Below are 24,101 nucleotides of genomic sequence, written 5' to 3' on the forward strand. Positions count from 1 at the left end.
AATCCAATAGTCATACTGCTTTGAATCACCACAGCCTCAGCCTCACATTGCATGCAAACAGGGTCTGCTGAAGTGCCTTGCTATCTTTGCTTCCTATAGTTCAACATAGCACCAATAATTTCTGTATAATCTAAACTTATCCCATCTCAACAATTTTTGTCCTGATAGCATTAAAGATGTCCCCTGGAAAGGAAGTATTTGAGGGAGTGGAATGGAGGATAAGGGTGGCTGATGGCTCATCCGAGGTTTTGGTTCCAGCTACAGGGTTTGCAAGAAAGGCCTGGCAAGTCATTAAAGGTCTAATTTCAGGATTGGCTTTGAAAGTGTGGATGTTCCTGAAGAGAGCATGGGACATGGCCGCTAATGATCCTAGAAAAGTGATCCATTGCATTAAGGTAGGACTGGCACTCACAATTGTATCACTGTTCTACTTTATGAGGCCTTTGTATGATGGTGTCGGAAGGAATGCTATGTGGGCTGTTATGACAGTTGTAGTAGTATTTGAGCCAACCGTTGGTAAGTATTTCCAACTTCAAAACCCAGTAGTTTTCTCTCCCTGGGAAGTTTATTTAAACTGAACATCTTAACTTTACCTCATTACAGGCGAGACCCTATACAAATGCATGAACAGAGTTTGTGGAACTTTTCTAGCTGGATTTCTTGCTGCTGGGGTACACTGGTTTGCCAGTCGGTCGGGAGAGAGATTTGAGCCATTTGTTATGGGAGCCTCAGTTTTCCTATTAGGTATGTATAGTTCTCTTGATAATAATGATAGTTGCTTTCTTTGTCTTCATTTAGATATTGCTAAAGCTTCTTGTTATATATCTTTAATCCTTTCTTCAGCTTCTGCGGCAACCTTCTCTAGACTCAATCCATCAGCAAAATCACTGTTTGATTATGGGGCCATGATCTTCATCCTCACTTTCAGTTTCGTTGCAGTATCAGGCTATAGGGTGCATAAATTGTTTGACTTGGCCCATCAAAGAATATCCACCATTATCATTGGTACTTCCTTGTGCATTCTTGTAATCATGCTTGTCTGCCCCATTTGGTCTGGTCAGGAGCTCCATAGCCTGATTGTTCGCAACATGGATAAACTCGCTGATTCCCTTGATGGTTCGTACTTAGTTTTTTTTTTTTTTCCTGCAATTCTGGTTCATGATATAAGTAGCTTGTTTTTCAACTCGACATGCTAAGAACCTATCTTCCCATTATTCTTTCAGTTTGTGCGACACAGTATTTTAATCACAGTGGGGAGTGCACCAACAGCAATGAAGAGGCTGATAAAAAATTGCAAGGCTACAAGTGCGTGCTAAGCTCCAAGGCAACAGAAGAATCAATGGTAAGTGACAGGAATAATAAAGTGGATAACTCTGTCTCCCTCTTATGATCTTTGACCTAATTAGCAATTTGGCATTGTTTCCTTTAGGCAAATTTTGCCAGGTGGGAACCTTCCCATGGCCAGTTCAATTTCCGGCACCCTTGGAAACAATACCTGAAAATTGGGGCTTCAATGCGCTGTTGTGCTTACTGCATAGAGGCTCTCAGCAGTTGCATCAATTCGGAAAATAAGGTCAACCAAGTTCAAAGACTTAGTTTGATCTGATTATTTGTTCCACAATGATATAACAGAGTACTAATTCAGGTTGCCATCACTTGTTTTATATTTTAAACAGGCTGCTGAATCAATAAAGAAGCATCTTAGCAGTAGTTGCTTGAAAGTGAGCTCTAGCTCTTCAAGTGCCATAAGAGAGCTAGCAGAAACTGTCAAGACAATGAAGAAGTCATCTACTGTAGATTTGTTGGTCGGAGAAATGAATAGTGCAGTACAAGAACTCCAGAATGACTTAAAATCTCTTTCTTATTTGCTGAATCCATCAACAACTCAGGAAAAGAAAAAATTGGAGACAGCCTGCATAGAAGCAACAACCACAGTCCCTCTCATGGAAATCATACCAGTGGTGACTTTGGCTTCTATGCTAATTGAAATTGCAGTGCGTATTGAAGCCGTTGTCGATGCTGTGGAAGAACTAGCCAAGTCAGCTGAATTCAGAATCGATGATGATGACAAGTCCAAGCAAAGCAAAATAAAAGATAAAATTGTATCAGATGAAGAGAAAATTGAGGGAACCACGAAGGCTCTTCAAAGGGTCTGAGACTCTGAGTTCCCATGTAAATTTTTTTTTTCTGAAAATGAATTTATAGATAGTAAGAAAGAAGAACAAAACTAAACTATTGGTTCCACCGTGCATTTACATAGAGCCTTGATCAATATAGGATCACCAATTGTGGCGTTGAGTATATCCTGTGTATTGGGTCAAGCTGGACAGCCAGAAACTGTGCGGAAAGCTCTGTCTTATTGCTTGAAGCAAACTTGCTCTCCAGCTTACAGGCCTATCGGTGGCTTGCAATTGGCTCTTGTTGATGATGTAGCAAGCCTACTTTCTCATGGAGGTCCTGCTTTAACCTCTATGGTTTGCGATATGCAAAGGATGAATCTGGCTTGCAAGGAGAGTTGAAACCCAAGAAACAAAGAAGGCTGAGAAAGTTGGAATCAAAAGCAAGCTGAAGCTTGCTGATAGGAAGGTTTATTTCGTAAAGTGTTGGGTTCATGAGCAATCAAGGGAAGCGTGGTCTTCTTTAGCACCCATTTTGAGGGCAGAAAAAGAGCTCATTCATGGATTATGGAGGGAGTAAAAGCTTTCCAAAAACGGAGAATGTAGCAGAAAGCATGGGCAAAGTTTTGCTAGAGGAAATGTCATGTTTTATTTACTAAGTATCCCTTAACAAATGTAATCTTTTTATGGAGGAAAGATTCGAATCAGCCTCTTCGAATAAGAAAGAAATGGTGCATGATCTCTTTTTGGTATAAAAAGAAATCTGGAGATATCTGATTTTAACCTTCAAATCCAATCTATGGATCAAGGCCGTCCACGCGAGAGAAGCAGATAGATCAACGGTTCAGATTGTGCCACTGAAAATGTACCAGTGTCCTGAGAGTTGACGAATCTGGGAAGGATGAAGTAAAGTTTAAAAGTACTAAAGTTACCATTTTCATTGAAAAAATGTCAACCATTAAACGACGATGACCCTGATATCTGTTACGTAATTTCACAACACCATGGCGCCGCCCAATTCTGGCAGGCAATCCCAAACTATTAGAACCCGATCTTCCTCGGTTCATAAATCTCCGATACTATTCAGAACATTCCAGTCCATTTTCACGTAAACAAAGGAACCAAAGAACAAAAGAAGAAGAACCAAGTACGAAGAAAGTTCCCTTGTCTTCTTTTTGTTCTTGGGCTTCATTTCTCTTGCAATAAAGACAGATAAAAAACCCTAATCTTTTGTAAATTCTCGAGAAATGGTTGATGTAGCCGATAAATTGGCATATTTTCAAGAGGTCACGGGTCTTGAAGATCCCGATTTGTGTACGGAAATCCTCCAGACCCATGGTTGGGACCTCGAACTCGCCATCTCTTCCTTCACCTCTTCGAATCAGACCTCCGCTTCGACTACTAACTCTGACTCACAGCCTCGCGATTCACTTAACCGGACCGAATCCGCCTCCGGTTCCGGTCGCGTTGCCGATCCCTCCCCTGGTTTAGCGTGGAAACTCGTTGCATTGCCGATCTCCGTGATATCTGGTAGTCTAGGGTTGGTCTCTGCCGCTGTTGGACTCGGTCTATGGGCCGCGGGCGGAGTTGTTTCGTATTCCCTTGGGATGATCGGGCTGGGATCTGGGCGGGGCGGGGAATCATCAGCCCGATTAGTCTCGGTTTCATCTGCGGCTTCTGAAGCGATGGATTTCGTGGCGGCATTTGAGAGAGACTATGGGACGACGAGGCCGAATTTTATCGGCGAGGGTTTCGTGGACGCGTTGCAGAGGTCAAGGGACGAATTTAAGCTGTTGTTTGTATACTTGCACTCGCCAGACCACCCGGATTCTCCAGTATTCTGTGAGCGGACTTTGTGTTCAGAGGCGGTGGCGGCCTTTCTGAATGAGAATTTTGTGGCGTGGGGCGGGAGCCTTAGGGGTAGTGAAGGTTTTAAAATGAGTAATAGCTTGAAAGCCTCCAGCTTCCCGTTTTGTGCCGTGGTTATGCCTGCTGCGAACCAGAGGATCGCCCTTCTTCAACAGGTACGAACATTGTAATTCTCGCTTCCATTTTGGATGAAATTGTTGATAATGTAATTAGATACTGCTTTCCGGTGCGAATGATCACAGTGATCAGTTATCCTTTTGCAAAAGTCAGAAACTGAAATTGCCTTTATTGTTCATACTTTTAGATAAGTTTGAATGAATTTATGAGTGCAATTAATAACATTATAGAGGATAAGTGGGCAAAATCTGGGATTTCATTCTAATTGTTGGGTGTCATTGTGGTTCTGCTAAGCACGAAGTTTAGATGTAATTTCTGCTTAATTTTGTTTCATGTGTTGGTATATAACTTGGGGGATGGATTTTTAGGTAGGAACTTTTGCATGCCTAGTACATGCCCGATAACTAGGCATGTAAATTCTTTGTTAAAGAAAAAAAAAATTCTGAATAAAGCATCTTTTAATAATTGATAAAACAAATGCTTATCTTATCTGATTCTCGCTATGTCAGATACCAGTTCCTCATATTTTGCCATAATTCATATTTAGACTTATATCATGCTACCAGTGGTATTATCTTTTTAGTTTCTTTACATTGAGATGCAGCTTAAACCTTTATTCTGCTTCCTTAATTGCAAACTACATGTTGACTTTGTCTGCCTATATGTGTTTGAGAATATTCTTTGGAAACTTAAATAGAATTCGTGTTTCTTATTATTATAAATTTTAGGTTGCATTCCATTGATTTGTCATTTTAAATTGTTAATTGAATGGGTGTAGCTCTTTGTGCTTGTAGACTCGTTCGCTTTCACAAATCAGGTTTACACACTTTCATTAGCATTTTCTCATTTTAAATTCCACCTAAATCTTGAGTTTGGATTTAACAGGCAGCTGCTGATTATGTTAATTTATAGTTGATTATATGGATGATGCTTGTTTTAGAGATGACTAGTAGCAGCATAGCTATAAAGTTTTTGTGATGAAAATATCTTTTTGCTCATTCAGATAAGTATCTATCTTGTAAGGAAATTTTACCTTCATATCTAAAGCTGTTAGAGAAGGAACTTAGAGAAGAAAAGGCATACTAGTATTTTGCAGTTAAAAGCAAACAAATTTAGCTCATGTCAACTAACTTCTTTTTTCCAACTTTCACTCACTCCACCTTATACTGCATACCATGTGAAGTTATCCATTTCTTAAACTTCACTCTCTTTGCCCTTTTACTTCAGAATGTTCTGAACCCCAGGGACTGCCAATAATGTGAACGTTGATCTTGCCTGTCGAGTATTTCGTAAATATTCTCTTTCTCTGCAGGTTGAGGGACCAAAATCTCCTGAAGAAATGCTCACAATACTACAGAGAGTGCTTGAAGAAAGTGCTTCTGTTCTTGTTGCTGCAAGACTGAATGCAGAAGAGAGAAGAAACAACATGCGTTTAAGGGAGGAGCAAGATGTTGCTTACAGAGCAGCACTTGAAGCTGATCGAGTATGCTGCTTTTTAATCTTAAATTACTGGCTTTAATAATCTTTACTTCATTTGGGCTGGATTGCATATTCCACTTTCTCCATTTTTTAATAGCTACCATTGCATTCCAGGAAGACTAAAAAGGAAAAGCAATAATGCCTCTTTTGCTCGCTAGAGGGATTTGTGCTTTAAAAAGTACCATTTTACTGATGAAATGTGTTAACCTTGTAATTACTTTTATGACATTAGGCTAGGGAACACCAAAAAAGGGAGGAGCAAGAACGTCTGGAAAGGGAAGCTGCAGAAGCTGAGCAGAAACGAAAGGAAGAAGAAGAAGCTCATGAAAGAGCAGCACGTGAAGCTGCCGAAAAAGAGGCTGCCCAAGCTAGAATGCGGCAAGAAAAAGCCTTGTCACTTGGTGATGAACCTGAGAAAGGACCAAATGTTACACAAGTAATTTCTCTGCGTTTGACTTAATTTTCCTAGTTCTGGTTAAGCTGGTAACAGCACATTTCTTATCTCAGTTCAAATTATCTGTCATTCTGTTGCAAACTTGCAATTTAGACAGTAACATTTTTCTTTTTTTCTTTCCCTCCCTTCCCCATTATCCTATGCATTTTTCACTTCTCTCTATTGGCACACTTAATACCTCTTTGTTTCCAAATTAAATGTTTGCATGTTCTGTTGGCAAATCAGGTTTTGGTACGCTTTCCTACTGGTGAACGCAAAGAAAGGAGGTTTCACAGTACTGCAACAATCCAATCTTTGTATGACTATGTTGATTCTTTGGGTTGCTTAGAGGTTGAGGATTACAGCCTTGTCTCCAACTTTCCTAGAGTTGCATATGGTCCAGAGAAGCGCTCCTTGACCTTGAAAGAGGCAGGATTACATCCTCAGGGCAGCCTTTTTGTGGAGCTAAACTAGTCTGAAGAAGTTGATAGTATCCAGTTGTATTATGAATGGTAGTTTCAAAGATTCCAGCAAGGGGAGTACATATTTTCTTATGTTTCTTTCTCGTTTCAACATAATTAGCAATGATAAATTGAGACAAAGATAGCTCCATGTCTCTGAATATTTCACTTTTCTTCAATCCAGATTCTCTCAACCAAATGGCTGAGTTTAAATGGGCTTTTAGGATTCTATAAGAATTCTACATGATCATGGTGTTCTTTATTCTGCCGCATGCCAGTTCAAGCGATGGCATGTCTAATGTTCTGACTTGAAAAACAGAACAGATAACCAGTTATTGTATGAGAACAATTTTTATACCGGTTATTGTATGAAAAAAATTTATCTGATGAGTATATGATACATGCTTCCTGGCTGCACTGTCTTTAGGAATATCATCCCAACTCCTAAGCACCTGTTAGCAGTTCGTAAGTATATAGTTTCAAAGTTTTAATAATAAAAGGTTAAAGGAGGGAGTAATCATTTCATACAATTTTGAGTATCTTGACACCCATCACCTTAATTTGTCGAATAATGATATTTTTATATCTAGATTTAACAATGAAATTGTCCATATTTGACTCTGAATTGGATCACAGATTGTTCCTCACTCGCAAGCTGGTGAACAACTTTGGGTCACCATGTTTATTTTTGCATTAGATTTAAAAAAAAAAAAAATGCATTCAATTATATGAAATAGACTTACAGATGCCCAAGTTGATAAGCTGTGAAATCAGAACGGACGTGAAGACATTGTCGAAACACGCTTAATATGGATATCCAGAATTAAGCAAAAAAAATGTGGTTAAACTAGCCTGAAAAATTGACAGGAATATTCTTTCCCTAAGAAAGAAATAGAGATGCCCATATTGCATGGTCCTCTAAAAAGATTCAGTGAGTGAAAAGAAAGGAGTTTTGATAATTTATGCATTGTCATGTGAAAACTGAAAAAGGTGGAAATGGACATGAAACAAACCTCCAATCAATATTAAGAAAAAATAAACAAATAAACACCCTGTCCTTAATGGAAAAGGAAAATGCCTTGGCCTGTTGAATGGTTCTAGTAGCCTTCGAGGGGGCATTAGTCGGCCTTCCATGGAAAAGGAAAATTGACGCTGATTTCCCGCCTTTATCTTTATTTTTTATATAATATGTTTATGGTATCCTCATGTTCTATCAGGATTAATCTCTTTTTAAGAAGATAACAGTACATTCTCTTATATCTTAGGTTTAAGATGTTACTTTCAAATTACTTCTCCCAAATATTAATTTTGAATGATGAAAAAAAGTAAATTCTTCTCTTATGAGTTGAATTCATTCTTTGTAATTGATTTAATGGGATCATAGTTTAAGCATCATTTGCTTTGTAAAGTAATTATCTTGTGAGTTAATATAATATTTATTTTTAACATAATTAAGTTCAAATAATGTTATATGATAAATAAAAAATTTTAAGTATTATTTTAATTAATATATTTATAATTTAAATATCGTATTAAATATTTTTAAATTTGAATATGATATTAAATATTTTTATTTTAATTTAAGATTATTTATTATATTAAAAAATAAAAAAAAAATAGTTTGATTGGAAAATATGAGTTGGACCCATATTTTACGCGAAAAACGCTTATTTCTAGCTGGAGCACGCCGTTGGAGCCGGATTTTTTTTTTTTTTCAACTTTATGCTTCCTCCACGCGCTTCCAACCTCTTCACGGGCCTCTCAATTTACTTTTTTAACCAAATCTAAATCCAAATGCACCGCACTTCCCTTGCTAATATCCATAAGCAAATACATTCACAAATTCACGGAGAAAAAAAGTTGCCAAGTCCAGCAACTTGGTTTAGCAATTAACACTGGAGTTCCGCGTCCCGTGAAAATTAGTAGTAGAATCCTTTTAAAAAACTACTACCCCAAACGCACGCTTCTGAATGTGAGCGTGTGATTCCCCCCTACTCCTCAATCCCATATGTTGCTGGCGACAATGATAGCTGTGCTTCTGCTTCCTTAAAATAAAAAATTGATTACTTTTTATATAAAACGTTCTTTAGAATCCCTGCATCCTCAGAATTTAACAAATCCTGTGAAACCTAGAAAAGAAGGGGAAATTAAAATGCGGATAGCACCATGGGGGGAGAATTTTGGATTGGTGTAAAACCGAAGAGAAAATCGAATCAAGGAAGAAATAACTGTATGGAATTGGAATTTCGGGAACCTGAGGGAGATATGCGTTTGGTCGTGACCTACGGATGCCGGTTTCGATTCCGATCGGCATTCGATTCCTACTCGGTAGCTTGTGAGGCATTCTCTGAAAAACAACAACAGATTCTCTCTGCGTCGTGTTCGCTTCCAATCAGGGTCAAAATTGACCTCTAATAGCGTTTCTGCCTTTATTTTTTTCTTAAAATTTTTTTATTTTTCTTTTTTTTGTGGATTTTCTTTTGGCTGTTGTTGTTGGAAATTTCGATCGGGTTTTGTTGGTTGTGGCGGCGTTTAGTTCTTTGTACATAGAAAAAAATGGAGTCGGCTGATGATTGTGATATCGCTGAGAAAGATCCTTCGGGTCGGTACGTTCGGGTATGATTTTTTGGCTCCCAATCCTTTTGTTTATTTATTTATTTGTATATACTTTTATTCGGTTTGGCTTTGTTAGGGTTTCTCAGAATCTGTTTGGTTTCCAAGAAACTTGGAGAAAAGCAATTTGACTTATAATTCTCGAATTCTGAGGGAAACTGGTGAACTTTTATATAATAATCAAATACTGCTTACTGTTTAGGCTTACGTTAGTAAGAGTTTTGGTAAATTGCTGTGCAAGGTACGTTTGTTCATCAATTTTCATAGCAACCAAACAGCGTTAAGTTTGAGTAATGCAATCAATTGACCAGAATTTAACCAAATTTGATTGTCCTTAGCTTATACTAAATTAATAAGTTTGGAAGTATCTCATCCTTGGCTCTTTTTAGAGCTCTTATATGTAAATTTTTTCTTGCCTTTTTGTTGCAAAGGGAAAATAATTGTTTTTTGTACTTCCATTTTTTATGAAAATGACAAAATTTGATTATAAATAATGCCTTTAACAAAATTAAACTTAATATATACATATTGGCAACCAAATGCCAATTTTGTCCAAGCTATGCTTAAATTTTTATATATTCCTTAAATAGTTTGCTTTATTAGAATTAAATTAGTTTGTTCTTTTAATTTAGTGATACAAGTTTTGGTTTGTCTTGTTTAATTCCTTCAGTATGATGAGATCCTGGGAAAGGGAGCATTCAAGACTGTGTATGATTTCAAGACCTATCTCTTTAAATTTGGTTAACTTCGATAGGAATGTCTGTTTGATTGATTGTTCTGTTTTGGCTGCTACATTTTTATTTATAGTTACAAGGGATTTGATGAAGCTGATGGAATAGAGGTTGCATGGAACCAAGTCAATATTGAAGATGTATTGCAGACACCTGAACAGCTGGAAAGATTATATTCTGAGGTTCATCTTTTGAAGTCATTGAAACATGAAAATATTATCAAGTTCTACAATTCCTGGGTGGATGATAAGAACAAGACCATCAACATGATTACAGAGTTGTTTACTTCAGGGAGTTTGAGGCAGTGAGTTCCTTGAACTTCTTTTCTTTTCCCATTCCTTGTCATTCATTTTTTATATGTTGACACTTGCTTTCACCTTTAGATACCGTAAGAAGCATAAGAGTGTTGATTTGAAGGCCATAAAGAATTGGGCTCGGCAGATTCTTAGAGGTTTACACTATCTGCATAGTCACCATCCTCCGATCATTCATAGAGATTTAAAATGTGATAATATATTTGTAAATGGAAATAATGGAGAAGTCAAGATTGGAGATCTTGGATTGGCAACTGTCATGCAGCAGCCCACTGCCCGAAGCGTAATTGGTACTTCATTTTCTCAAAAATAAGTAATGCTGTGACTTCAGCTAAACCATTTTGGTTGAAATTTTTAATGCTTTGATGCTTGTGCAGGCACTCCTGAATTCATGGCACCAGAGCTTTATGATGAGGAATATAATGAACTTGTTGATATATATTCTTTTGGTATGTGCATGTTGGAGATGGTTACTTGTGAATATCCATATAATGAGTGCAAAAATCCAGCTCAAATATATAAGAAAGTTACCTCTGTAAGTTGACAACTATCTACAATTCTTCATATCTTCCACAATTCTCTTTTAATTAGTTGTTTGAACTCTCTCAACTTCTTTCCCTGCAGGGTATTAAACCTGCTTCCCTTGTTAAAGTGAATGATCCCCAAGTTAAACAGTTTATTGAGAAATGTCTTCTTCCAGCATCTATGAGATTGCCAGCTGTGGAGCTCTTGAAAGATCCATTCCTTTTGGCTGAAATTCCTAAGGAAGTTCCTAGTGGTCTACCGCAGTTACCAAGTCTTATGCCCAAATTAGTAAACTTGATCCAGTCTGAACCTCATCCAATGGACATAGATCCAAACTGCAAAAAACTTCTGATCAATTCATCCACCAAAAGCATCAAAGAAACTCCTCAGTTCTCAACTCTTGAGCTACAGTGTCTCACTGAGAATAATGAATTTAGGTTAAAAGGGGAGAAAAATGATGATAATACAATTTCATTGACCTTGCGCATTGGTGATCAATGTGGTAAGTGAATCTGCTATACAAGAAGTTTTATTCTCTTCTTATGTTAAAAAAAAAATTATGCACTATTGCCTGTCTTTTAACAGGTCGAGCAAGGAATATCCATTTTTCATTTTATCTAGATTCTGATACTGCAACTTCAATCGCTGAGGAGATGGTTGAACAACTTGATTTGTCGAATGAAAATGTAACTGTCATTGCAGAGTTGATTGATAGCATGATCATGAAGCTTATACCCTGTTGGAAACCTTCATTTGGAAACATTTCATGCCTACAAGATGGCTTCTGCTGCCCAAGTCAGGCCAGTATTAAGACAGTTGGTGAGCAAGAAGTTTTCTCAGAGTTGGCTGTTGTAAAATGTCAAGACACCCCAGAATCTGTCAGTTCAGATATATCAGCTGAATCTGATGGAATGTTGGCTTCAGATGGGAGTAATAACAAACCAATGGGATATTCTGGTTACAGTTATGGTGAATGCCATCAAGGTTCAAACACATATGATTTTGGTTCAGGTATTGGGGTTTACAATCATCTCGGGTGTAAAGAGACTGGTGATGAGGAAAACCTTGGGGAATCTGTTCTGATAAACGACTCAGCAAAGTACTCTGATACATCCTTAATGGATTCTTGTGCTTTTGCATCACAAGATATGAGCTTGTCAAGCATATGCTCTCTATCCCTAGCAGACAAGGATAAGTTTGTCGAGCTGAAGTTGGAGCTTGATGCGATTGATTCACAGTATCACCAGTGTTTCCAAGAGCTCATGAGGATGAGAGAAGGAGCAATAGAAAACGCCAAAAAGAGGTGGATAACAAAGAAGAAAGCATTTGTGATGTAATGTACAGATTTACCTTGCCAGAGATTTAAGTTTTCTCCGGCTCCCTTAGCTTGTGATAGTTACTTTTTTTTTTTTTTTTTGCTGTGTCTGTTGCATTGGAAGAAATTATTTCTTGACAGATTTCATTTATTTGGTTTATTTGATTTATCATATTGTTTCTTCTTGATCATTGAGACCTTGACTCTAAATGTGACTTAAATTTTATGGATAAGTACGAAATGGACCACTTTGTGATTTGATATGTTCATCCATTTGACATCGACTTTGTCAAGTTACACTCATTATTTTCATAAATACTAAAAAAAATTCATTTCACATTGAGCAATGGACTAATTAAAATTCTGTGTGTTAAAGGTGAAATGTTAAAATCCTAGTTTTGCATTTAATAGAGTGCAAAAAGTTCCTAGTGAAATCACATCTCATTACTCAAAGGTATTCTAAGTTTCTAGTGAAATTACATCTCATTACTCAAAAGGTATTGTAACTAATAGAAAAAAGACATTGACTGTAAATATTTGCAAAAGTTTTGACTCTTTTATAATCTGATAAAAAGACAAAACCAGAGTGGCCCTGGTTGAATTTGTTTACTTACGGAACCTCTGCTCTTATTAGTTTCCAAAATGTGGAACACATGCTTTCTGCTTGATTAGCTAAAGCAGGACAAGCACTTTGGTTTAAGTGGCGATAAAGCCTAAAAGCAGGCAATCAGGATGGAAAGAATAATTGCACATACTATTATCTATTGTTCCCATCTCAAATTTAGTTTCTTCCCAATTATTTAGTTTCAATTATAGGTTTCTTCTGTATCCAAATTGTGGTATTTCTTCTCAATCTTTCAATCTTTCAATCTTTCTGCAGCTGATTTTTAAGGATCCATATCCCCTTTACCACCAACAATACCAATGAGACTAGGGACAATCGGCGCCCCCCAAACGTAGGACCAGTCAGATTGATGATAATGTTTCACTTGGACCTTCCATATGATCAAAATAGAAGCTAGAAACCAGTTGAATTGTCATCCCCATAACCAGAATTGATCAGCTACTAAAAAATTTTAAAAGATAACGGAAGCAACACGAAGACCTCGCTGCTAATCTTGATAGAAAGAGCTACTGGACAAAAAAAAAGAGATTTCTAGGGGATACCAAAATGAAGCTTATAGGTACAGCTAGTGCACTTGGTCTTACGCTTTTGTTGGGATAAAAATTGAGGCCATAAACACTCTTTAAGTCAAAAATTTTGTAAGCTTTAAGCTTAATATCAATGTTTCACAGACTGAAACAGTGCCACTTGTATTACTAAACTAGAGATTTTATCATAAATATCCCATAAGTTGTGCTTCTGACAACCTGAAAAATAGTTTTACTGAAGCCACACAGGTATTGATGCCATTATTTATAAGTAGTTGGAAGTAGCATCAGCAATTACAGAAAAAAGTATAATTTCAAAAATCAATTATGAAGATTCAGTTAATTATTCACTTTAACCAGTCTCATTCTCATCTGATCCTCCAAAGGGGGAATAAACTGGTGTTATACCCCAGATGTGTGAAAAACAGAAGTTGCTGTAACACTAATTCTATGTAAAAAAGTTTGGAGACTCAGATACTTCCAGTAACCTATATATACACATTAAAACATCTAAAACACCTTATAAATCACTCGGGCTTTTTCCAGTTTCCATGAAGATACCTTGTGACACAAACACATGTTCTTACTAAAATCAAGTACTCATTAATATTTAAGCAAGTCAATCTTGATAACAAACATTTAAAATTGGCTAAATATCTATAAACAGCCTCAAAGATGAAAACTTTCTTTCTACCACATATGATATCTTGTCAATTACAATAATCACCTGCAGCACATTACTCGGGATTTACTTCTACTGACAAAACAACTTCCTCAATTATTCCGCATGCATCATCACATCCCACATCAGGTCCAGGCTCAACCCAAGAAATATATCCTAGTCAACAAAGGAGCATACTAAGATGCCACTGAAGATATAATTTATAGCCATATCATATAACATATCCTGTTTCTCAGCTCCAATCACATCAATGAAAAGCCATTGGCACATAAATCTGATAAGGTTGTAATGATAACATACTAAGCTAATTCATAACTGTGAATGCATGTTTACTTTCTGTAAATAGGAAGTAGCAGGTGCAGACTACAGGAACAGAAATGAACACGGATTACCTATGACTTCTTGTAGGTTATCATATTTAGCCACAGTCAGAAAACAGAAGTCATAGAAACAGTATGTTAATCGGTGATGGGAATGTGAACAGAACTCATAGAAACAGCATGTTAGTCTGGGATGGGAATGTCTTAGAAATGAATAAAATTTACTAAATGCAGGTTCAATCACATGTTGAAATACAAAGTTGAGAGAATCATTCACAATTTTATTAACATAATGAATAATATCAAGTACAATATCCACACAAGGAACACAACAAGAATGCACAGGGAAGAACAATACATGAATATTTTCAATTGAGGAGAAAAAAAGCACAGAAAGGCATCCATACACCTGCTAGATCAAGAGAGAATCATCCAGAAAATTTACATGGGTACTACCAGTTCTCTTTGACAATTTTCGACTTCTCAAGAATGAATTTCCCTTCCTTGTACTTCTGTGTTTCCTCATAAGCCCGCTCATATTTCCAACCCAACACTTCACGGCAATCACAGCAGTAGACATCAGCCACCGTGTGAAGACCTGTCATCAGTTGTCTATCCTCCTTAGGACCCACCATTATGTTCATTGCATGGGAGAACAAAAAGGCTCGACCATTTCTCCCCTGAAATTCATATTGTAAATGAACCTTTGGAACATACATATATTTATATAATGTTTTTAGAAAAAAAAAATTTTCTCTATAAGAAAAGTAGAAACAGAGATGAAGTTTGACTTAGTTGAACCCAATGCAACATATAGTCCCAACTTCCAAATGACAGAAACTTCATTTGAACAAACATTTAAAGGGGAAAGGTTTTCATAAGCAAATTTCTAGTTTTCCTTTCATTTTCATGATAACCTCTGAAAGAGATCATCTTTTAATCTATTAATGGAATCAGCAAAAATAAATTCAGCAGAGGGGTATAAAGGCAGCAAAATTAGTGTTGAGTTCCCTACCTGAAAAGACTTGGATATAACATCATCGTGAAGGGCAACTTGGTTTCTGCAATTGCAGCAACTGTACAACCTTGGTCCAACCATTTCCGCCATTTGGCAATTATTTATCACCACTCAACTGGTTACCACTCCCACAAAAAATATATTATCATAAATCATGAAAAAAAAAAAAAAAGAGACAAAACAGAGTCATAAAAATTCAAGCCAAAATCAATGAATATCACATCAAAGATAATAAAATTAATCAAAAGCTTACGTTGTATACACCAACAAACTATACAATATACACTGCCAATCAACCTTTGTTTGACAAAACAACTGCATCCACAGCCAAAATAGAGTACTTGAAATGTGAATGAAGAAATGCAAAAAGCGCAAGTCAGAGACAATTTAAGACAGCACCGGTGCCATAAATTCACTGTTAATAAGGGATAAAAGAATATACCCGATTGAACAATAAGAAAAGATTAGGTTTAAGAAACAAGTTGAAAGCAAAAAATCCAGTAATTAACAGGAATTATAACAACCAACAACCAAAACAAGTCAAGCTCACCAAAGAAAAGCCCAGATTTTCAACAACAAGAGATCATGTTCAGAAAATAAGTAAAAATGTTAAACCTTGTAATTGAAAAGAGGCAAAAAAAAGAGAAGCCTATGAAAAGATCAACACTAACCAGAATAACGAAAACCCAGTTATGAGAAGAAAGCTAAAGAAAAACCCATTATTCTTAGACAATGAACAATTTAATGCAAAGATCAATTGGGGAGATCAATGAAAGAACAAGAAAAAGCATCAAGAAAAAGGAGAGGCACGTATTGATTTTTTTAAAGCGTAGTGTTCGGTTCGAACCTGGGCAGAGTCCCATGCTTTTTTGTGTAGTGAGACAACTTAGGGTTTTCCTTCTTTCTTTCTTTTGTTTCTGAACTGTGAGACTGTGTCGGAGTTTGGTGGATTTTTCACTTTTTTCTGATTAGAAGACGACAACTCACGTTTGAACAAAAAAAAAACAATTTACATTGGAGGTTTGGGTTCAACAATTGACATGGAATTGTCTCACAAACTACCAATCTGCCATTTCTATTTTCTTTTGTCCACTACAGACTAACTATCAAAGTTAATACAAGCAGAAGAAGAAAATTTTGGGATTTTGCTATTGCGTCACCTCTGTCTCAGTTGCGTATTTGCCGCTTGGAAACGGTGGAACCTTCCATCTTTCTTCCATTTTCTACCTGCCTATGTAATTGTAAATTGTAATTGTAATTGTATTGTAGCTATCTTCATTCCAACTTCCAACTATTTATGTCTTTTCTTTTCTTTTGGACCTTTTCTTTTTATTTCTTTTGGGAGCGAATCAAAGGCTGGAATGGATGGGCTTCGGCTTTGCTTAAATTTCTCATTCTCAATACGTTGGGTCTTCGATATGACCAATGTGAATTTGGGCTAAGGCTCAATTAAAATAGGTAACGATGAAAAAAACAAATCATTTCAAGGTAAAAACCGAAATAAATTGAAGTCTTCTCTTTTGCAACCATAAATAATAAATAAAAAAAAACTTGAGAAATCAATGAAAATTAAAAAAAAAATGTAGGTGTTAACACCTTTTTCTCAAATTATTTGTCCATCAACAATCAAAACAATCTCACAAGATAATGAAAAGACATGACTTCGGTATCAAAATTTTTTCATTCTTCTCCCGCAACCATCTCAATCGTGATCAGGTAGCTAGATATTCAGCATTTATTTCTATTTTCCCACTTGGTCCTAACTTGTTGGTTTGCGTATATTTTCATCATAAAGAGAGTCGTTCCATACATATTAATGTGGCTCGATCTTTAGGATGCAAAATAATCAAAGAGGGTCCAGCCAGACAATAATAAAAGCTTTCCTGTCATTGGGTATCATTGTAAGTTGGTCCACAATCTATTATTCTTCCGATAGAAAAATTTCTTTCCTGAGAGTCCGGTGAAATTCTAATGCATGCCGAAGGCTCGATTAACAAAGATCTTTTTATTGCAAGATTTAGACAAATGCGCATTAAAGATGTTCAATGAAAAAAAGGGGTAATCACCTAACTGACCAAAAATACTTCTGCTAAATTAAGAGTATCTTTCATGTCATTTTAGCAGATTTGCTGGATCATGTCATCACTTAATTTTAAATATGAAATAATAATATAATGTGCAAAAAATGAAAATAATATGTTTTAAAATTTTAATAAAAAATTTTATATGAATTTAATAAAAATAAAAAATATGTTTAGACCCGAATTATGATAAAATAAATTTTATATTTTTTACATATTTAACGTGAATTAAAAAACTTGAATACTGGAATTTACACATCGAATTCATGGTATAAAAATAAGCAAACGTTATTTTAGGCGTTGGCTGTTTGCCTAAGCTAGCCAATTAGTCTTGAGCCGCAAATAAAGAACATGTGGTAGATGACTTGCAACGACAAGCCAAGATTCTTGAATCTGAATAAATCTCGGAACCAGACACTCATAAGACATACAGATATAGCTGATCGGTTACCTGTTAAGTTAGGTTGGAGAAGTTCTGTACCTTCCTTGTTTGGTGAAAGTCCAATTTTGGACTAAAATTCTGGAATTTCAGCCTTCAACCTCTCAATTATTTTGTTCTCTGCTGGTTCAGTTGAAAAGGAAGTTATATCATATCATGATAACCATTAATTTAACAGAACTGTTAATTTTGAAACCTCTAAAATTCTCATTACACGTTTTATCAATTCACTAAATAAATCAAGCTTTCTATATTAGCTCTCCGGTGGACCGGCAGCTCCAAAGGCTGATGATCACCTAACCATTTGTGCGTTAGTATATAGTTAAATCAGCCAAAAATTTCAATCCAACAGTTTTTACATCTAATCCAGTATTGGCAATTGTAGCAAGGTCAGCAGACTTCAAGATTTCTTCTAGCCTCTAAAATTTGTCAAACTGGCCTCATTTTCTGCTCTAACATGCTCTAGCAAATAAGAATCCATTTGTTTTGTGGTTTTGCTCAAGTCGCCAAGGAAAAGAACCAAGCCATGGAAGAATCGAAAGATGAGATAAGAGCTCCTCTCAGTAAGTTCCTCTTTTTTTTCAACCTGTAAAACCCAGCAAAACTTGATGTTTTTGTTCTTGTTCTGAGACATTTTCTTTTTGTGTTTCTGTTTTTGTGTAGTACCTAAAGATGAGAAGGATGAAGATGTTAGCAATACATACTCCGCCTCCTCATCATCATCAAAGGTCATGCCATCAAAATTTCAATCAGAGATCAAAGAAGTGCAAGAAGAAGAGGAGAACTCACCCGTTAGACAAGTGGCCTTAACTGTACCAACCACAGATGACCCTTCTCTACCAGTCCTCACATTTCGAATGTGGGTCTTAGGCACTATTTCATGTGTCATCCTATCATTTCTTAACCAGTTCTTTTGGTACCGCACAGAACCGTTGACAATCACGGCCATCTCTGCCCAGATTGCAGTGGTTCCTCTTGGCCGATTGATGGCTGCCAAAATCACAGACCGTGTTTTCTTCAAAGGAACTCGCTGGGAATTCACCTTGAATCCTGGGCCCTTCAATGTCAAAGAACATGTTCTTATTACAATCTTTGCCAACTCTGGAGCTGGCAGCGTCTATGCCATTCATGTTGTGACTGTTGTTAAGGTGTTTTATAAGCAGCATATTACTTTCTTTGTCTCATTGATTGTTATCATAACGACTCAGGTCAGTTCTTGTTTTGTTAATTCTTTTCAATTTTTCCCTAATCTTTTCAATGTTAAGGTCTTTTGTTTTGTTTGGTAAGTTTTGGGTTAGGTTTGAATATATAGTCTGGTGGCTTTTGAATGGTAGGTGTTGGGATTCGGATGGGCTGGTATATTCAGGAGGTACCTAGTGGAACCAGCAGCTATGTGGTGGCCTGCAAATCTTGTTCAAGTTTCTCTCTTCAGGTAATCCGGTTGATTTTGTATGATGATAATGTTCTTCTTGTATGCGATTTTAATTGTCGGTCCAGATATTCCTGGATTCCGGTGAATTTGGGTGGCCAGTGGCCACGCTGGGACTGGCTGATATCTTTTCTTGACATACCATATTCCTTCGTTCTATGAGTTCCCTTGTTGGCTTCGCGTAAAAAAAAAAAAATGGAATGATTAGTTTATTCCTTCCTTATTAGACTTGATAGGCCATATTGCAACATGCATGTAATGACTAGGGGCACTGGCAATGCGACATGTTGCCTGAGGACAGGCAGCACTTTGGATAGAGCAAGGCGTGAATTTTGGCTATTTAATTTGGTCAGAGTTTTCTGTTTTGGCGTTACTGCATTGGCTTTAATTAGGATCTGATTTTCTTACCCTGATGGCCATTCTCAGCTTGAGTGTTCCACCGGGAAAACTCAGCTGGACCTAACTGATGGGAAATCTTTTGAAGAACAGTCAACTCCAATTTTTTTTTTTCTGCCTTTGTTTAAGATTCAATATTTTTCTCACGTGAGATCCAAGTTGCCTAATGAAAACAAGGCTTAAAACTAGAGCAACTAGCAAATAGAAAATGAAAATAGCTTAGAAAATTCATGGACCCCTCATTCAGCCTTCGGGCCCAAAGAAAAATAAGTCCTCAAAAGATTTTTGCCCACCAAATAGAGGTTTAAGCTAAGACCATCGTCAGGCTTTTCTGTTGTTAAAACATCACACTGTACATTTATCTTGGCAGGGCACTGCACGAGAAGGAAGAGAGGGCCAAGGGTGGGGTGACGAGAATCCAATTCTTCCTAATTGCCTTGGTTTGCAGTTTTGCTTACTATGTCTTCCCAGGCTACCTCTTTGAAATGTTAACGTCCCTCTCTTGGATTTGCTGGATATTTCCTAAATCTGTGCTAGCCCAACAACTCGGTTCAGGCCTCTATGGGCTAGGAATAGGTGCTGTTGGGCTCGACTGGTCCACCATCTCCTCTTATCTTGGTAGCCCGCTTGCAAGCCCATGGTTTGCCACAGCAAATGTTGCTGCAGGATTTATCCTAGTCATGTATGTTTTGACTCCCATCTGCTACTGGCTTAATGTCTACAAAGCCAAAACCTTCCCCATATTCTCCGACGAACTCTTCACGTCGACGGGTCATGAATACAATATCACATCTATCATCGATTCGAATTTTCACCTTGACATTGCGGCTTATGAAAAAGAAGGACCTCTATACCTTAGCACATTTTTTGCAATGACTTATGGTGTTGGTTTCGCTGCACTGACTGCTACAGTTGTTCATGTTGCGCTATTTCATGGAAGGTGATTTCGTATCCTGTAGATTTGCCTCCAATTATCAATTACGCTTGAAATTGTCTTAAGTGGCATGTTGAAGCTCACTTTAGCTGTAAACTGCAGAGAAATATGGGAGCAAAGCAAAGCTAGTTTCCAGGAGAAAAAAATGGACATACATACCAGACTCATGAGGAAGTATAAGCAAGTCCCTGAATGGTGGTTTGTGTGCATCCTTTTGGCAAACATTGCTGCCACCATATTTGCCTGCGAGTATTACAATGACCAACTTCAGCTTCCATGGTGGGGAGTTCTACTAGCATGTGGCATTGCCATTGTATTCACACTTCCTATTGGCATCATTACAGCCATCACAAACCAGGTATCTTCTGTCATATGCTGCTGCAATCACAACATATTAAGTTGTTTATCGACTGTATATATATACTCCTAACTTTAATTTTCTTCAAATAATTCATTCACAACTTTACATCACTGATCAATTTGTGTTGCAGACACCAGGCTTGAACATCATCACTGAATATATAATTGGGTATATATATCCAGGATATCCAGTAGCTAATATGTGCTTCAAGGTGTATGGGTACATAAGCATGACACAGGCTGTTACCTTCCTGCAAGACTTCAAGCTTGGTCACTATATGAAAATTCCGCCAAGAACAATGTTCATGGCACAGGTCTGTTTATATCACAAAAAAGGTACTTTTCCTTCTGCAGAATGTTTTTTTCGCACAAAATTAACAGTTCCTTCCTCTTGTATTAGATCGTGGGCACCATCATTGCTTGCTTTGTGTACCTGGGAACTGCCTGGTGGCTGATGGAGACCATCTCTGATATTTGTGACACAACAGCCTCCGATAGCGTCTGGACTTGTCCAAGTGATACTGTGTTTTACGATGCATCTGTTATCTGGGGTTTAATAGGGCCTCGAAGAATTTTCGGAGACTTGGGAACTTATGAGGCTGTCAATTGGTTCTTCCTTGGTGGAGCAATTGCTCCAGTTCTTGTCTGGTTGGCCTCCAAGGCCTTCCCTCATCAAGAATGGATCAAGCTCATTAACATGCCAGTCTTGATAGGTGCCACAGGAATGATGCCACCAGCTACTGCAGTCAACTATACTACCTGGATCATTGTTGGCTTCTTCTCTGGCTTCGTTGTGTATAGGTATCGACCTGATTTGTGGCAACGATACAATTATGTTCTTTCCGGGTCATTGGATGCTGGCCTTGCTTTTATGGGTGTGCTGTTATATTTGTGCTTGGGATTAGAAAATATTAGTCTAGACTGGTGGGGAAATGATCTTGATGGATGCCCACTGGCTAGCTGTCCAACAGCCAAAGGTATTGAGGTTGAAGGCTGCCCAGTTTTCACCTAGGAGTCCGAGAGTTTATCTCTTTGTAAATCTTGAAGATTCTTTGTAAATCTTGAAGATGTGTAACTAAAAAAAAATGAGTACGCTAATAATGAGTATTAACTAGTATAAATTAAAAATAATAGCAAGATACAATCATATTGAGATTGTCTAAGGAAATACTCGATTACTTTGAAAAAAGAAGACTCTAAATTGGAATTTAAATAAAAGTAATATAATTTAATAATGAATAATTATTGTTCTAGGGGATCAAAGCAGCAATGTTTTTCACATATTGATTTTGCAAAGTGAAAATTGATATAGCACTTAATTACCAATATTAAGATTTAATTGCACCCAAACATTTTTAATGATCGGCATATGATCTTTTGTTGAAAAAAACAAAATTTGAATTTTTTTTTCTTCAATAAAATAAATAAATAATAAGACTTAGAGCAATGCCAGGGGCAGTTGCTTATAATTTATTCAGGCGCCTGTGAGGGAATCTTATCCCTCCGGCAAATTTAGCCACAAGTTCATTTGTAATGATTTTCTATCAAAGCATCAAATTATGCCCCTTTTTACTGTTTTTCAACTTGTTAGAACCAGCCATCTCTGATCTCTTCTTTTTCCTTGTACATTTCAATCTATATCTAAGCTGATGCTAAAAGTTTAAAAACTGTGACCATGACCCACTGAATCAAAGAGACAAGCTATGTCTGTGTAGTATTGGCAAGAATCATAACCAAATTAACTGGCAATTAAAACATAAATTAATGGAACTGGGAGGCTTGAAGGTTGAACTTTGAAGACTTGAAGTATTTTAATCGCTAAAGTGATTTTTCCTCCTTTCTTTTTTTCTAGAAAAGGGCAAAAGAAGCCCAACTCCAATCTCTTCTTTACAAGCTCATAGATTCTGTCCTGTCTGCGAATCTAAACGCATGAATACACGTAAAAGTAAAACAAATACTAAAACACAGAAAGCTATCTTACAAGACTCTGCAACTCTTCCCGTCACACTATTCATTCTCTTTGAAGTTTGATCACTCAAAAGAATTACAAATCTGAGAAAATTTTTTTATGAACCAATATACCAGATATTTAGAGAAAATAAATAAATGCCAAAATGAAAAAGATACAAAAATATTTTCTGGTTGGGTTTGAAAATTTGACACTATTAAGAGTAACCATGCCCTTCACATCATGGCATTGATTATTGCCCATCTGGCTGATGCAATAACGGCTGTAATTAAGAGTGAAATCCTAGCGATGGAGAAGAAGATGGCGGTTGAGGGATTGTGCCTAAGACAGTGGGGTAAGAGGGTGAAGATGCAGTGCCAGACAAAGCACTCGGACCATAAGAGGGAGCATATGCAGAGCCATTCCCTGAAAGCACAGAAATGTATAGCTTCTGTTTCTTTTCACAGTGACCAGGTTCCCCACTGGTGAAGACAAACTCCCCGGGTATAGTGATTTTAAAGAGAGAGTTGCCATTATTCATGTACAGGATTGGATCTTTGAGGTTGCAAGAGTTGTAGGATTGTTCCGTGACTTGGATAACTGAATCTTGACTTGGTGGATATAAGAACACTGCAAAGAGAAAATAAGCAGCAAGAATGAAATCCGAAGAGGAATCCACAATGGAAAGAAAGAGATAAAGGGGACAGAAACTTACAGAGAGTCTCCCATCTTGAAGAAGTGTTACTTGGACCATGTGGCATATACCTGCGGGTTTGCTGATGTGGGAATACTCCAAGCATCTAAATCTTCAACCTTGTATTGATAGCTTAGGACTTTGGTTTGCATTAACAAAAGAAACCGAAAAGCACTGAAGAAATGATATCTAGGACCTCTAAGATTGGCCATCTTTACCTGTTCTCTCACTCTCTTAACTTTTCTCTCTCAAATTTAGGAGTGAGTGAGGACACTGACTCATAGGACAAAGGAGAAGTGAAATCTTATTGGCCTCAGCGTCTAAACAGAAATTGCTGGAGCCAAAAGAACTAGTTGCAGATTAATTTACCCGACTGCCCTCCTTCCCGAGGGATTCAAAATTCAATAATTTTTTTGAAATGGTCCATAATTAAACACCCATAGAATAAAACTGTCCAGATATCAGAAAATGGATGGTTGATATAAAACTTTGATGAAGTAGAGATCTTATTGGATATCATCTTTAGCTGCATGTCACATGGACAAGTTGGATAAGTGAGTCTTGAAAATGAATTCTATTCAACGATGATTAATGTCGTAGTTAACTTTTTTTTTTTTTGGGGGGGGGGGGGGGGGGGGCGATAGACAAGGAAATATAGCCTTTTGGAGGGCAGA

General features: G+C 37.1%; 5 protein-coding genes and 1 pseudogene across 13 annotated transcripts; 4 read left to right on the plus strand and 2 right to left on the minus strand.

Annotated features, from left to right (window-relative positions):
* The first annotated feature begins 43 nt into the window (after window positions 1-43).
* LOC111279182 (aluminum-activated malate transporter 10-like) lies at window positions 44-2,156 on the plus strand. Its single transcript, XM_022866096.2, has 6 exons — window positions 44-516; window positions 604-744; window positions 844-1,116; window positions 1,224-1,342; window positions 1,430-1,573; window positions 1,677-2,156. Exons 1-6 carry the CDS (start codon window positions 177-179, stop codon window positions 2,154-2,156), a joined length of 1,497 nt encoding a protein of 498 aa, XP_022721831.2. The 5' UTR covers window positions 44-176.
* On the plus strand, window positions 1,893-6,876 carry LOC111279187 (plant UBX domain-containing protein 10-like). Its single transcript, XM_022866107.2, has 4 exons — window positions 1,893-4,141; window positions 5,416-5,586; window positions 5,815-6,018; window positions 6,262-6,876. Exons 1-4 carry the CDS (start codon window positions 3,365-3,367, stop codon window positions 6,487-6,489), a joined length of 1,380 nt encoding a protein of 459 aa, XP_022721842.2. The 5' UTR covers window positions 1,893-3,364; the 3' UTR covers window positions 6,490-6,876.
* A 1,401-nt stretch (window positions 6,877-8,277) lies between these two features.
* On the plus strand, window positions 8,278-12,169 carry LOC111279194 (serine/threonine-protein kinase WNK8-like). Of its 4 annotated transcripts, XM_089746230.1 has the most exons (8): window positions 8,553-9,092; window positions 9,169-9,330; window positions 9,760-9,797; window positions 9,897-10,124; window positions 10,204-10,424; window positions 10,512-10,669; window positions 10,759-11,161; window positions 11,245-12,169. In XM_089746230.1, exons 4-8 carry the CDS (start codon window positions 10,087-10,089, stop codon window positions 11,994-11,996), a joined length of 1,572 nt encoding a protein of 523 aa, XP_089602356.1. In that variant the 5' UTR covers window positions 8,553-9,092; window positions 9,169-9,330; window positions 9,760-9,797; window positions 9,897-10,086; the 3' UTR covers window positions 11,997-12,169. The 4 variants fall into 4 exon arrangements, with proteins under 4 accessions (XP_022721854.2, XP_022721861.2, XP_089602355.1 ...); XM_022866119.2 differs by lacking the exon at window positions 9,169-9,330 and having other exon boundaries at window positions 8,278-9,092; XM_089746229.1 differs by having other exon boundaries at window positions 8,477-9,330.
* A 1,542-nt stretch (window positions 12,170-13,711) lies between these two features.
* LOC111279219 (protein yippee-like At4g27745) lies at window positions 13,712-16,413 on the minus strand. Of its 6 annotated transcripts, none has more exons than XM_089746232.1 (5): window positions 15,994-16,379; window positions 15,400-15,461; window positions 15,144-15,261; window positions 14,574-14,808; window positions 13,712-13,964 (listed from the first exon to the last, which is right to left on the minus strand). In XM_089746232.1, the coding sequence occupies exons 3-4, from the start codon at window positions 15,234-15,236 to the stop codon at window positions 14,581-14,583; spliced, it is 321 nt and encodes a 106-aa protein (XP_089602358.1). In that variant the 5' UTR covers window positions 15,237-15,261; window positions 15,400-15,461; window positions 15,994-16,379; the 3' UTR covers window positions 13,712-13,964; window positions 14,574-14,580. The 6 variants fall into 6 exon arrangements, with proteins under 6 accessions (XP_089602358.1, XP_022721927.2, XP_022721920.2 ...); XM_022866185.2 differs by having other exon boundaries at window positions 13,809-13,964; window positions 14,585-14,808; window positions 16,307-16,394; XM_022866175.2 differs by having other exon boundaries at window positions 13,809-13,964; window positions 14,585-14,808; window positions 15,994-16,134.
* Window positions 16,414-18,029: 1,616 nt separating this feature from the next.
* LOC111287385 (oligopeptide transporter 7-like) lies at window positions 18,030-22,017 on the plus strand. The gene is made up of 7 exons (XM_022877912.2): window positions 18,030-18,229; window positions 18,330-18,874; window positions 19,001-19,098; window positions 19,862-20,431; window positions 20,528-20,783; window positions 20,917-21,099; window positions 21,186-22,017. Exons 1-7 carry the CDS (start codon window positions 18,193-18,195, stop codon window positions 21,795-21,797), a joined length of 2,301 nt encoding a protein of 766 aa, XP_022733647.2. The 5' UTR covers window positions 18,030-18,192; the 3' UTR covers window positions 21,798-22,017.
* A 544-nt stretch (window positions 22,018-22,561) lies between these two features.
* LOC111287390 (early nodulin-like protein 8) lies at window positions 22,562-23,739 on the minus strand (annotated as a pseudogene).
* Window positions 23,740-24,101: the final 362 nt, after the last annotated feature.

The sequence above is a fragment of the Durio zibethinus genome, chromosome 17 (assembly GCF_047325235.1).
Source record: "Durio zibethinus cultivar Kanyao isolate XHJ-2024 chromosome 17, ASM4732523v1, whole genome shotgun sequence".
Taxonomy (NCBI): domain Eukaryota; kingdom Viridiplantae; phylum Streptophyta; class Magnoliopsida; order Malvales; family Malvaceae; genus Durio; species Durio zibethinus.

Excerpts from the sequence above, each read along its gene's own strand:
- LOC111279182 (XM_022866096.2), top strand. The coding sequence starts at position 177 with ATGTCCCCTGGAAAGGAAGTATTTGAGGGAGTGGAATGGAGGATAAGG. Across the intron at positions 517-603 it reads AGTATTTGAGCCAACCGTTG|GCGAGACCCTATACAAATGC; the intron begins GTAAGTATTTCC and ends ACCTCATTACAG. Across the intron at positions 1,117-1,223 it reads ACTCGCTGATTCCCTTGATG|TTTGTGCGACACAGTATTTT; the intron begins GTTCGTACTTAG and ends TTATTCTTTCAG.
- LOC111279187 (XM_022866107.2), top strand. The coding sequence starts at position 3,365 with ATGGTTGATGTAGCCGATAAATTGGCATATTTTCAAGAGGTCACGGGT. Across the intron at positions 4,142-5,415 it reads GGATCGCCCTTCTTCAACAG|GTTGAGGGACCAAAATCTCC; the intron begins GTACGAACATTG and ends CTTTCTCTGCAG. Across the intron at positions 5,587-5,814 it reads CAGCACTTGAAGCTGATCGA|GCTAGGGAACACCAAAAAAG; the intron begins GTATGCTGCTTT and ends TTATGACATTAG.
- LOC111279194 (XM_022866119.2), top strand. The coding sequence starts at position 9,033 with ATGGAGTCGGCTGATGATTGTGATATCGCTGAGAAAGATCCTTCGGGT. Across the intron at positions 9,093-9,759 it reads CTTCGGGTCGGTACGTTCGG|TATGATGAGATCCTGGGAAA; the intron begins GTATGATTTTTT and ends TAATTCCTTCAG. Across the intron at positions 10,125-10,203 it reads ACTTCAGGGAGTTTGAGGCA|ATACCGTAAGAAGCATAAGA; the intron begins GTGAGTTCCTTG and ends TTTCACCTTTAG.
- LOC111279219 (XM_022866192.2), bottom strand. The coding sequence starts at position 15,236 with ATGGCGGAAATGGTTGGACCAAGGTTGTACAGTTGCTGCAATTGCAGA. Across the intron at positions 14,809-15,143 it reads TTATATCCAAGTCTTTTCAG|GGGAGAAATGGTCGAGCCTT; the intron begins GTAGGGAACTCA and ends TATGAATTTCAG.
- LOC111287385 (XM_022877912.2), top strand. The coding sequence starts at position 18,193 with ATGGAAGAATCGAAAGATGAGATAAGAGCTCCTCTCA. Across the intron at positions 18,230-18,329 it reads TGAGATAAGAGCTCCTCTCA|TACCTAAAGATGAGAAGGAT; the intron begins GTAAGTTCCTCT and ends GTTTTTGTGTAG. Across the intron at positions 19,099-19,861 it reads GTTCAAGTTTCTCTCTTCAG|GGCACTGCACGAGAAGGAAG; the intron begins GTAATCCGGTTG and ends TTATCTTGGCAG.